Source organism: Cupressus sempervirens, chromosome 5, assembly GCF_028749045.1.
Source record: "Cupressus sempervirens isolate cs-2001-9-10 chromosome 5, ASM2874904v1, whole genome shotgun sequence".
Classification (NCBI taxonomy): Eukaryota; Viridiplantae; Streptophyta; class Pinopsida; order Cupressales; family Cupressaceae; genus Cupressus; species Cupressus sempervirens.
The window spans coordinates 27,969,942-27,983,033 of record NC_143122.1 but is presented as its reverse complement, the minus strand read 5'-3'; the positions used below and the strand labels follow the sequence as shown (position 1 = coordinate 27,983,033).

The following is a 13,092-nucleotide window of genomic DNA, read 5'->3' as shown; positions in this document are numbered from 1 at the left end:
ACGACATACATCCAATATATACATAAGAGAATGAGAGAAGGAAGAGAGACAGAATAAGCTCCCCCCCCCCCCACCAAAAGAAGAATGCCGACAAGTGAAAGCTGCTCCGATTAAGAAGCTGGTCCAAGAATGCAGAATGGTGTTCCTCCCCTTAGGAAGAAACAATGCCAAAGGTACAGTCCTGAAGATGTATGCTGGCCCTGAAACCTGCTCAAGCATCCCTGTATTGATGTTGAAGTTCACCCCTTCCAACTGTGCTGAAAAGAACGAATACAGATCTGGCAAGGATGTCTGTTGAACCTGTTCCACTGAATCATCTGTCTCCTCTACTGAGAAAGAGACCTCCACTAATTGTTGTTCATAAGGATCCACAATCACGCCGAACTGTGAAGATTGATCATGTAGAGAATGGACATGAGGGTCAGAGTGAGCTCTCGCAACAACTGTAGAAGAATCATCATCAATGAGAAGATGTAAGTCCTCAAGTCCGTCTCCCAAGTCAACTGAAGTTGTAGGTGGAAGACGAGATGCACCATGCTGTGATGGACCTTTCACTGTGGCAATATAAGCACGTGGACTGCACTGATGTGACCTCTCACTACAATTGTCGATAGAACCCCACGTGTCTGAACCTGTTGAAGCACTATCGCTAGTGTCACTATCAGTTTCCACTATGTATGATGTGCGAAGAGGAGTAGAGGACAAGCTAGGAGAACTTTCCTCAAAGTGAACATCCTTCTCCACAAAGATCTCGTGTGTCTCTAGATCCATTCGTTTGTAAGCCTTTGCATGTCTTCATAACCGATAAAGGTACAAGGCCTAGGTGTCGGTGCCTTGCAACTCCTGGAAGAAAGGTTTGCCCATGCTGGACAACCAAAGACTCTAAGGTGACTCACAACTGGTTTTCTACCGCACCATGCCTCAAAAGGAGTCTTGCCATCTAAGGCTGGATGAGGAGACCTGTTAAGTATGTGAGTAGCACTGCTAATGGCTTCAACTTCAAGTGTAGGATCGAGAGACTTGGCCTTAATCATGCAACTTGCCATGGTCTTGAGAGTCCTAATCCTCATAGCTGCAACATTTGTCTTGTGCAGACTGAATGCTGGTGAGTTTTGAAGATCAATCCCCTCAATTTTGCAAAAGTTCTTAACTCTTCTGTCTACGTATCTGTTCTCATTGTCCACCCTCAGTACTTTGATGGCTTTCCTTCACTTGTGTTCAACATGAGTCTTGAAGGCTTGAAGTTTGTTAACCAATTCATTCTTATGATGAAGGAAGAAGACCCAAGTGAATCTCGAAAAGTCATCAACAAATGTGAGTATGTATCGGCCTTGGTTGACTGAAGTCACTGCAAAGGGTCTTGCTAATACCATGTGAACTAGCTAAAGAACAACTGGAGCTCGAGAAGACTTCCCTTTATCATACCTCTCCTTGAGATTCATATCCACTAAACAAAATGAACATTCTCCCTTAGAAAAGCTGATATTAGGTAGACCTTTGACCATATGTTTAGAGCAAATTTGTTGAAGAGAGCGGAAGTCAAGGTGACAAAACCGCTCATGCCATAAGTTGATGTGTGAAGTAGAGTGAGTTAACAAGGCTTGGGAAGGACTCTTAGGCACAAAGTGGGAGAAGGAGTAAAGCCCCTTGTCATCATTGACTTTCCCCACTGCTACCAATGAATCATCTTTGAGACTTCGCACCATCACTGAATTTGGAAGGAACTCAACCTTATGACCATCTCCAGAGTGAGTGATTTGGTAAACTGATAGGAGAATGGAGCTTAGATTTGGAACGTAAAGAACATCCTTGAATTCCCCATCTTCCATTTCTACATGTCCTTTTCCTTCAACTTCCATCTTAGCATCATCTCCCACAAAGATGTGTGGTACCTTTGACTGCTTCAATGAAGAACAGTCTTGCCTTGAAGAACCCATATGGTAAGAGGCACCTGAATCAAGTATCCATTCCGAAGAAGAATTTGAGTTTGTCGTAAGTGCTTGACCTTTACCCTTCGAAGAGGTAGGAGTAGACTCCTTGGAAGTACCTGGCACTTGAATATTGTTCTTCTTGAGTAGATTTTCTAACTCATCGATTCTTTTTGTCTTGCAATGATGCTTGTCATGATTTGGCTTTTTGCAATATGCACAAAAGAGTTTGTCCTTCTTTTCATTACTTCCCTTCTTGTTTGAAGAAGAACCACCTTGTTGAGAGGAGGATTGTTGTGTCTCAGATTGTGTGTTCTGCTTCCACTGCTTCTTCTTGTTGTTGCTTTTTCCCCCTTGACTAGATTTGTGATCATCACGAGCCACTAAGGCTTTGGTCTTAGATGACTTGCGAAGTCCAAAATCCACCAAGTGTGATTGTTCAACAATCAACATGTCTACAAATCCATCAAAGGAAGGCTTCTGGTAAGCAGATCCCATGGTTAACCTGTGAGTATTAAAACTTGAAACAAAGTTGGCGTACTCAGAAGGTAGCTTCTTCAGGATGTGATGAATCAACCTATCATCCTTCATGGGATTTCCACAATCATTCAAAAGTTCCCTATACTCATTAACTTTAATTATGTAATCCTGAATTGTGTCATAATTCTTAGGATCCAAGAGAAGTAGATCATCCTCAATCTGAAATCCCTTTTCTTCATCCACTTTACCATACAACTGTTCAAGTTTATCCCAAGCTTCCTTAAATTCTGAACAATTTTTAATGTGAAAGAGAAGATCCCCATGTACACAACTCCTAATAACACCTAAAGCCTGTCAGTCTTGATTTGTCCAATCAATGAGTTCTTTAGCATCAATAGGTTTGGTAATTGTACCATCTACATAAAGACTATATCCTTTTTCCATTAATCTACTCCATGCAATATCTTTCCATGTAGAATAGTTGCGTGAAGTTAAAGGAGGACATTTAAAACCCATGATGCAGAAATGAAAAGAGCACAAGAGAGGGACACAAAAACACAGTACACACCCCCCCTTTTCACTCAATCAAAAGAACCCCCCAAAAAAGATGATGTTGGCACTTTATAAGTAGTGTGTTTACAATGGGCCACTTGTCAAATTGAACAAAGTGGACTTTCTGATTTTTCTTTTACAACTGTCTTATTAGGCTGAAATCTGTCACTTAAGCACTGTAGCTTAGTTTTACAACAATTTTGAAAAAGAATCAAAGCTTTACAATGCCAAAGAAGGCCTAATTCTGAAAGTGAGAAATTGGTCCACACAACCCTAGAATCTGTCTTCAGATCTGGAAAGTAGACGAAAAAATATGCACTTTCAAAAAAAACGGAACTTGAAAAAGTGACCAAATGTGCCCGTACGGAGCTTCTGGAGTTGCAAAAGGCAGGATTATGCAGGTACAGTCGCCAAAAAACACAAATTTTGCAAAATCTGTGCACCAAAACCAAAAAACAACACCGCCACTGAAAAATTTACGAAATTTTACTTGATTTCAAGAAAAATTGCACCTGAATCGGAGTCTGGATGTCCAAGTTATGGGCTCGCAAAGTCAGGCTACCAAACTAAAAAGCAATCTGGAGAGGGGTATGGAGGAGAAACTGCGAGTCTAAATTTGACGGTCAAACGGTCGTCAACGCAGTTATAAAATGGCCAGGTTTGACGGTCAAACGGCCGTCAAGTTTAAACCTGTTAAAATGTGATGTCAACAAAAAAAACGCACCCTTGGGTGACGTGGCAGCTAACAAGGCTGTTCGTACTGTACGGATGTGACACGTGGCGAAAAGACCCGGATGTCCACGTGGCTAACGTGGCAATGCCGGGATGATGTCTCAAATTAGAAGCGTCACCTGCTGACGAGGCAATGAGTTGTCCCCTACGTGGCAAGGGAGCACGCGTGACAAGGTCTGCGGAGGCCACGTGTCTAGGCGTTGTTAAATCTTTGTCGGAGGTATAGAAACACGACGCCGGAGAGTTATATGCAGTCAAGGCCTTTATTAAAATGGTCGGCAGAAAGCTTTAACGACAGACGCCAAACTGTTTCATCCGCATGCCGGAATAAATAAAACAATGTGGGCCGATTTAAAAAAACGTATGCCGAAAAAAATGACTGCGACGTCAACTGTTTGCAGGGTTGCCGGGAAACCATGATTCGAGCCGGAAGACGCAAATCGTGGCTAGAAGGAAGCAAACAATGCAACCAATGAAATTAGCGGGTGCCGAGATCACAGTTGGTCGTGTTGGAATGATCTATGATGTCAGACTTCATCTGCGAGGGCCGGAGAACATGTTCAAGCTGCCGGGAAATGCAAACAAAAATCCCACATTGAAAGTGGGTGCGCTATTTAAATTAAACAGACCTGCAAACTTTAAATTTAAAGAGCCCGCCGAGGGATTGGAGGGGCCGCTGGACTGTGAGCAGCCGGATTTGTATACGGGTCGGGCCGGTTTACTTATCGAATTTTCGAGCCGAAAAAAGTAAGAGTGTCCGCTGCGCTAGCCGTGTGCAGTGTATATGAAATATGCCCTGCGAATTAAAATAAATCCTTCCAAATTGGCAAATCCAGGGTGTCACAGCCCAGGTCTGCTAAAAAAAATTTCTCTGCTTGGGGAATAAATTCTGAAAATTTGCACAGAAATATGACGGAAAAAATAATTCTGAAAATTAACAGAGAAATTCAGATCCGAAAATTAAATTACAGATCTAAAAAAGATCATACCCATATTGCAAAGAGAGGCTTCCGGGTTCCAATTTGCAAAAAATTTTGCCTCGCAGTCGACTATGGGCCAAGGTAGGCGTGCTTATAGTCGATTTTCATCAGTTCAGTGTTCCGGACACAATGGCGAGGTCAGATCTGGTGCTAGACACTCCCAATTTCTGCAGCACTCCGGATTCGGGCTGAGGTGATGAAGCAAACAAGGTCTCGAACAGCTATGTGATGAGAAAGTCTCTATGCTCTGATACCATGTAAGAATTTGCCTAAGGGAAAAATTCACCCAGGAACTAAGAACTCAAACACAAGCACACAGTAGACCAAAGAGAGAGAGAGTATGATCAGAATAACAATGTATTCAATAATTGGTTCCTAGAGTACACTAGGAGTGCCTGAATATAAAGGCCTCAAGAGAGCTTCTAAAATGTATAGAAGTTAACATCATGATGTGTCATACAACCAAGCACATGTCCACCAAATATGGGTTATCCTCCATTAAGCACGTAAGTAAGTGTGGTGATGAGAGGATAAGCCTACAAGGGTGCGACACGCAAAATAGTGTTGTAGACACCATGTGCTTAAATAGAGTTGCGTACTCCTGTGTTGTCTACATGACAACTCACAAGGTGTGCAAACTCCTAAGTGTCTCATAAATAAAAATAATTAAATAATGCATTAAACCTAAGTAAACTTAAGTGTAATAAGTGAATACTTATTTACACCAACAAACCTCTCCCTCATCAACATTGGTTCATGAATTACTAAAGCAAATAAAGTCTCGCACAGGAGACTACGGAATTTTCATTTTCAAGGATTACCTTCTTTAGAGAAGATGGTAATAGGATACCTAAACTCAAACCTAAACAAGAAGGGGCAAAGATTGTGCATTAAGGAAGAACACTAAAAACATCTTTCACAATAATGAAAGCAAATCTAAAAATGTACTTGAACTCACTCATTCTAATTTATGTGGACCTATGTTTGTTCCCTCCTTAAGAGGATTTTTATATTACATTATCTTTGTAGATGACTACTCTAGGAAGCCATGGATATATTTTTTAAGATGTAAAGAATCTGAAGAATTTCTTCTAAGAATCAAAGAATTTGAAGCATTAGTATAAAGGCATCAAAAAAGAAAATCAAAACACTAAGAACAAATAATGGGATGGACTACCCCTCAAAAATCTTTCAATTTTTTTGTTAAATGTTGGGATTAAGGAGTTATTTGTTCCTTATAGTCCTCAACAAAATGGAGTTACTAAAAGGAAAAACAAAACAATTGTTGAAGCTGCAAAAGCAATGAGCGTGACCAAAACTTGAAACCTATCTTTGGGTTGAAGCCTCTAGTGCTACCATTTAATCCAAAATAGATGCCCTCACTCTTACCTTGATCAATACACTAGAATTGTGACAACTAGAATTGTTTCAAACTCTCCTTGAATTCACTTTTCCATGAAAAATCAGTACACATTGAGATACCTTATCACTATGTTCAACACATGGCTGAGAAGAATATAGTTGAGCTGAAGTACATCAATACAGATAACCAGATAGCAAACAGCCTTACCAAACCTCTTGCAAGAATAAAGGTAGAACACTTCTGAGATATGCTTCGTATGGTTGTAATTACTAAGAATGAATCTCAGTACACTTGATTATTATACTCATCGAATTATATTTCTTAATATTGTTATTATTTGAGCCTTGTGTACATATACAAAAATGACAACTTCTAATGAGTATCACTTGTCTTTCAATAAGTTATTACAATGTGATGATCTTGCAATATCTTATATCTCTTATCACGATGGATATCATACGATTGATAACTAAGCAGATCATGATAAACCATATCCTGTAAAACAATATACAGATATCATTTTGTGGATATCTATGAGTTATATTGTATAATTATGTCATGCCGATATTGTATAATTATGTCATGCTGGACTTAAAATCCATGGACGGTCCATGAACCAAATGTCCCTATGGTAAGTATCATGTAAGTGGTACGTGTGCACATACTGTATGGACATTTTGGGTCATTAAATAATGGTGGATACCTTGTAATAAAATATTTGTGGATAAGCCATCCCATCTAATAACCCATATGGTGGATGTTGTAAGATATCTGTGGATATGCCATACAATATTGTGTATATCTTGCAGTAAGATGTCCGTGGATATGCCATACAATATGGTGGACATCTTCTAGAAGATATCTGTGGACATGCCATATTGTAATGTTCCCCATCTTTTGGGCCCTCAATGGAGTTCGTAGCTTTTCATTCTCCAAAAGCTAAGTGGAGAAATAAGAAGAAATAAATTAAATTTAAGTCAACAAATAAATTAATCTAAAGGTGACTTTATATTTAATTAATTTAGTTTTTTAGAAGCACAACTAATTATTGTATTGGAAAGGGGGAAGCTTCTAGAGAGTGCATTTTCTAAAAGGACAAGTAATTATTGTATTGAAAAGGGGGAAGCTTTTAGTCTTCTAGGAAGGGTGAAGGAAAAGAATAAATAGAGTTGAGAGCTTCATTGTTAGGCATCTGATTATTTTCAATTGCATTTGATATAAATTTGGGAGAAGAAACTAAGAGTTTCTGATTTCAACTAGCCATTGGAGAGCGTTAATTCTTCAGTGTTGCAACCATTTGAGGTGGTGAAATATCCACTGAATTTGGCATTCGAAAGAGCTTGATTCTGGAGTTCTATTTGTGCTTAAATTGGAGAATACATTTATTGCTGGCCACTACAATGCCATGAACAATGACGTGAATAGTATTGTGAACAGTACCCGTGCTACAGTACTTGGCTTGATTATGGTTGCAATTTCATCTCCTTAATTGAGCGATTTGTATATCAGGTTCTACAATCAATTTGCATCATTTAAATTGGTCATTTGGCATTGTTAAGGTGGCTGTCATAAGTAGCTGTAGATGCATAATTTATATCAGATTTATGATGTCATTTCTACTCAGTTTTTTTTGGAGTTGCAAAGCCAAGAGCCTTGGAATATTATGTTAAGCATTGAATTAGACAATATCTCACTAAAGGAGTGATAAGTTGCAAGTCTATATATTTGATATAATGTGCATATTTATATCTTCCATGATTGGCATAATAGTATGCATGCGAAGTGTTTGACAAAATACCAATTGGCTGTAAGTGCAAATTTTTCATTTAAAATTCATCTATATGTATTTGGAAAGCCAAAAGAGAATTGCATATGCATTTAGTTCTTTTTTTAGATATAGTAGTAATCAATTACAGGCTTTTAGATTCCCTTTGATATCATTTCAAGCAAGCATAATAAGTCTGAAACTCAGAAACAACTGTAAGTTTTCTGCTAAATTCTTGTCTTTTAATCAGACTTCAAAACCAGTCTTATATGCTGAGTTAGATCCCTTGTTCTGGTATTCTGAATATGGATGAAGTTATTGCTTATTATAATGTAGATCAATACTAAATATTGCACTTTTCAATGTGAGGGAGAATCTTAGATAAAATCGCAGGAAGTAGAATACTTAGAAGAGCAGACTGCTGTATTTTGTGTGTGTCTTCTAAACTGCATTCACAACCTAAAAATATACCCTTTCTAGAGGGTATGTCCCTCAAGGGACATAACCCTTGGCACTAACAAAAATTGTTATTATTCCTAAGTCGGCGATCTAGCAGATATAGTTTAGTTATGATTAACTAATTTAGTCAAGCACCGAACAAGGCATCATCTAGAAATCGCCGGCACCTCTAGGAGCAATATATATTTATATTAAATGCCAATCATTAGAGATATATATATTAAGAGAAGGTACGGTATATACCATCAGACCTGTAGGTTTATCTAGGTTATATTCTTAACAACAGCAAGCATAGAGATCGTATTGTAAGTGTTTGACAATATTCCTTAACCTACAAATCAAGAAGTTGAGGTTTGAATTGACAAGAGATAATACAATGGTATCAAAGCTTGCTTGCAAAGTGTTTGATGAAATGTCAAACAACTTAACTAGAGAAGAATTTGATGTTTGACAAAGTTATAACCGGTTGGGGTTATTACACATATTATCTTAATCTAATTAAGAATGATATATTTATTTATCCTCCCTAGCTAAGAGGTAGTGATAGAAATAATGAACATTCATTCTTGTGTATGAGTAAATGAAAAAGTTTATAACTATGGAATTTACATACATACTGATATGAAATTGCATATTACAACATATGTTATCAACTTACATTACTGATTACTAATATGAAATATCAGTTGACTTGTCGGTGATTAGCATCATATTACAATAGCAAATATGATTAGCAACTGAATGGTCACAAGCCTTAAAAGTGGGCATTCATTATATATGGAAGGGAGGCACGTTCAAGAACAGACATGTCTCCCTATATATATCTGATCGGGGAAGAATAGAAATACCACTGGACACATAAAATAAAAAGTCTTCAATGGTAATTACATTCTGTCTTAATAACAGTGAAATCTGTCAACATGTATGTGTGTGTGTGTGTGTGTGCGTGACATAAATTGTGAGTTTTGACAACAGGGATGATTTGAACATATTGGGAGATCCTGAAATTATTATTAGTAATTTCTACAGAATTTTATCAACTATTATATAGAGAGAGATTATAAATATATCTGATCTATAGATTTTAACGGTTTCCTTATACTGTGTTCACCCTTAAAGAAGGTTTTGCACCTGTAGAGGAATTTTGCTTTACTCAGTCCTTCACTCATGCATTGTGTCTATCTACAAGGGCAGCTTCTAAAATCCCAAAGGTCGATTTGCAGGGTGCACTAGGACCAACTCCTGCAAAGCTTCCCAACTGTCCTCATTTAGGCACTGAGCCTCATAGGGAACATCCGCAGAGCCATGACTATGCAAGATGAAAGACAATTGATGATCCCATGAACATAATCTACATCCGATGAAGAGGAAGCAACAACGAAGTCAGTCATCATTGCATCTTCATTCTAAAGAAGGCACATCATCAATAAAGAACAGAAAACATACATGAAGATAGGACATTTCAAAAATTAAATATATTGGTCAACTGAACCAAGAATCTGGAGAAACTCAGAAAGAGGATAACATCAAAACAAATATTGATTCAGCATATTGATGAAGTCATCGCGTGCACTGATTAATGATAAAGACCAGAAGTAGGCACTGATCCGATGGTTAATTAAAGTACCAATGAAACAACAGACAAAGACCTGTATGTTAAGTATCTAACTAGTCAAGTAGTTATGTTTACAGATTTCAATAAAGTATCATCCAGAAGCTACTAAAGTGGCAGGCATTGACTAATCAGTTAATCTTCCCAAATCAACAAGTTAAGAATGATTATAAGTGGCCAATGATAATCATAAAGCATTGATGGGTTAGTATTACCAAAGAAGATGATATATAAGCAGCGATTAAGACAAGCATTGTAATTATTGATGATAATTCCAATCAGATGACAGCGACTGATATTGTTAGTGGATTCAAGGAGAAGACATCAATTAGCCATCAATAATAAGAGAGATTGATAAACAAAAAATGGAAGCAATTGCTCAAACCAGTGCCAACAGTAATTAATGATATAGATTACAATATCAGTTAAGACAGGCATGCAAGACTATCCACTAAAAACTATTTGATATCACCATAATGAGGCACGATAATAATTAGTGTCATCAATTATAATAATCAGACATTGATTATGTACAAAGGAAGCAATTAGTGAAGTCTAATCAATAACAATATTTGTCATGCAAGGATGTGATTAGTATAAGGAAAGGAGGTGATGATGAATACACGAGTAATGTCTTTTGTGATGTACTCACAAGATATGAAAAGGCATTTCATATCACTTCAACCACCACTAATCGAATTGGAAACCTTGCACACAATTTTAAAAAATGAAATTGGCCTAAGACTAAGCATCAAAAGTGCATCTGCTATTTTTCTTTTAAACTCCACCTTGACATGAAACATGTTGGTAGACTCATTTCTGTCTTCAGCATCATCTCTGGCCACATTTGCACCATTCCACATAGTTGCTAAAGAAATTCTATCATTTGATACCAAAGAACAATCAGTTTCCTTCACCCCACGGGTACACCATTCTTATTCTTCTTATCTTTGTTTATCTTGAGCTTCCCAGTGAAATGTAACTACACGTACAAATTTCAAGAAGCCTCTCCATTATGGCCTTCCATGTCATAATAATTGCAAACCCTCATTGTCTTGCCTTCGTTGCCGTTCTTCATGTTGGTGTTAGTACATTTCATGCCCTTCCACTTGTTCTGACGTTTTCTGGTGTCTTCAAATGTGTTACCATCCTTGAATTAACAAAACAGTCATACATGAGTATTCAAAGTCATTTTCAAAGCTTAAAGAAATTTTAAAAACATCAAAGACAACTTGATGATATCTTAAATGAACAATTCAAGTGGAGACTTCAACTCTGAAGAGATAAACACTTTCCAACAACACTGCAATCAGTCATGTACAATGTAGTATGATGTATATAGGTCTGAACATGACCAATGCAACTTTTCAACAGGTTAGAAGAGCTAAAACATGCACCACTATTTTTTTTTCAAAACCCTGCTAAGAAATGGGCAAGAATGTCAAAATCAACTCCCCTGAAGTTGTAAGCATGAGAGTAAATCCATGTGCAAGAATCAAAACACATTTAACTAATCTTGGCGCATTCCCTGAGGATGGAGACATGCAAAGCGACAGCCCTTCAAATTCCAAGTTTAACTGCATATGAACAAATTTGCTGGTTCCCAAACATGAGCTTTCTATTTCATAGCAAAGTGATTGTAGTGGATGGCCTGTTGGCTGGAGTTGTCCATTCATTGGGACAAATATGCATTCACCATGGAATTCAATGTGTTCACCCTCTGTCCAAGTGGAAAATTCACTTCAGTGAGAAAAACACTTAGTTCTCTAACTTGCACAGAAAATTATTTTCTTCCCTGAGAGGTTATATATCATCTCAAGTGTCCAACTACTCTAAAAACAAGTTCATGATGCTTCAAACCAACAGAAATCAATTTTTCGAAAAACTCGTTCCTTGACTAGCTTTTTATCGACTTAAATTGAGATATAATTGATCAGTTGTGATCAGTACCCGATTATCAGAACAACATCAGGCCAAGAGAGTGTCATTTAAGAGACTGTGACCGATGCCAATCAGGTTGTCCTAAATACAGGTAAAAGTTAAAACAACCTACATAGTATCTGTAGGAGGAGTTAGCTAATCTTCAAAAGGCGATTGAGAAAACAATACAGCTACAGATAGCATATCTCAGATAAAAATAAGAAAGTCTTCATTCAATTCCTACCAGTTTTCCTAGTTACAAAAAAGCCTCCCACTATAAAAGAATCATCAAAATCTACAGAAACAACTGGTAGCAGAGAACCTTCCCAACCAATTTTAGCTTATTAATAAAGAGAATATATAAACATCTCAGTCATTTACCACTTTTCACCCTCGATGCAATGCATGAGTTATGATAATGATGTCATCTTGTCTTAGATTCAAATGAAAGTTATCAGTGGTAGTTGTATACAGGATGTCTGTGTGTCTGTCACCAACCAATACAATAGTTGTGGCCACACTAATATGTTCATTCTCTGAAACCAATCTTAACATTTTGATTCATTTTGACTGTAGGATTACAACATTACAGATGATTATAATGAGAATAGCTCTCTTCCCACACATTAAGATAATCTATGATCTTGTTGACATCTGAGGGCATTTTCCTCAACTCGTGTTTTACAAAATAAAAATAGCTCTAATTAGTTAGTCTGTATCTTGTAGAGATTAAAAAAACTTCAATTGAAACTTGAATATTATCATGAGAATAAATTCACACCTTTCCTCGTTTTGTATACCCAGCTTCATGAAGATACTGAGGTATCTGGGTCGTCTTCCCTGATCCAGTCTCCCCAACAATGACAAGAACCTACAAAAAAGCGCAAATAGATCTCACTCAGCAATATATCAATTCTTCTATTTCAAAATAATAATTTTGTCTAAAATATTGTGACTAGGTTTGTTTAGATTGATAAATAGTATTTTCTTAACATGGGATTGAATTCCTTGATGAGTAAAGAACAGTGTCAACTCCTTGATAAGGCAAAGCGTAGTTCCAGGATACTAGATTACAGGAGAATGGAAAAGAATGATAATAAAGTCAATGCAGGCAAGCACAATGAATTGCACTGAAATTCTTCATTGACTATAGATACTCAGAAATGCAATGTAACAGATAAACTCGTCAGCCTACTTTATAAGACAACATTTTTGGCTGCAGAAGATGCCTTCTTAAACTAAATGCAGATGGGATCTGTTGAAATTTTGAAATGTTTAAACTTTGAAAGGGGGGTTTTTTA

At 37.3% G+C, this 13,092-nt stretch overlaps 1 protein-coding gene across 4 annotated transcripts in view; it reads right to left on the bottom strand.

Annotated features, from left to right (window-relative positions):
• The window catches only part of ESP3 (RNA helicase family protein), a 263,344-nt gene that overhangs the window by 131,493 nt on the left and 118,759 nt on the right, over positions 1-13,092 (bottom strand). For all 4 annotated transcript variants that reach the window (XM_089828480.1, XM_089828478.1, XM_089828481.1 and 1 more), the window contains exon 18: positions 12,573-12,662. In XM_089828480.1, coding sequence (XP_089684606.1) covers positions 12,573-12,662 — 90 coding nt within the window. The remainder of the gene's footprint in view (positions 1-12,572; positions 12,663-13,092) is intronic.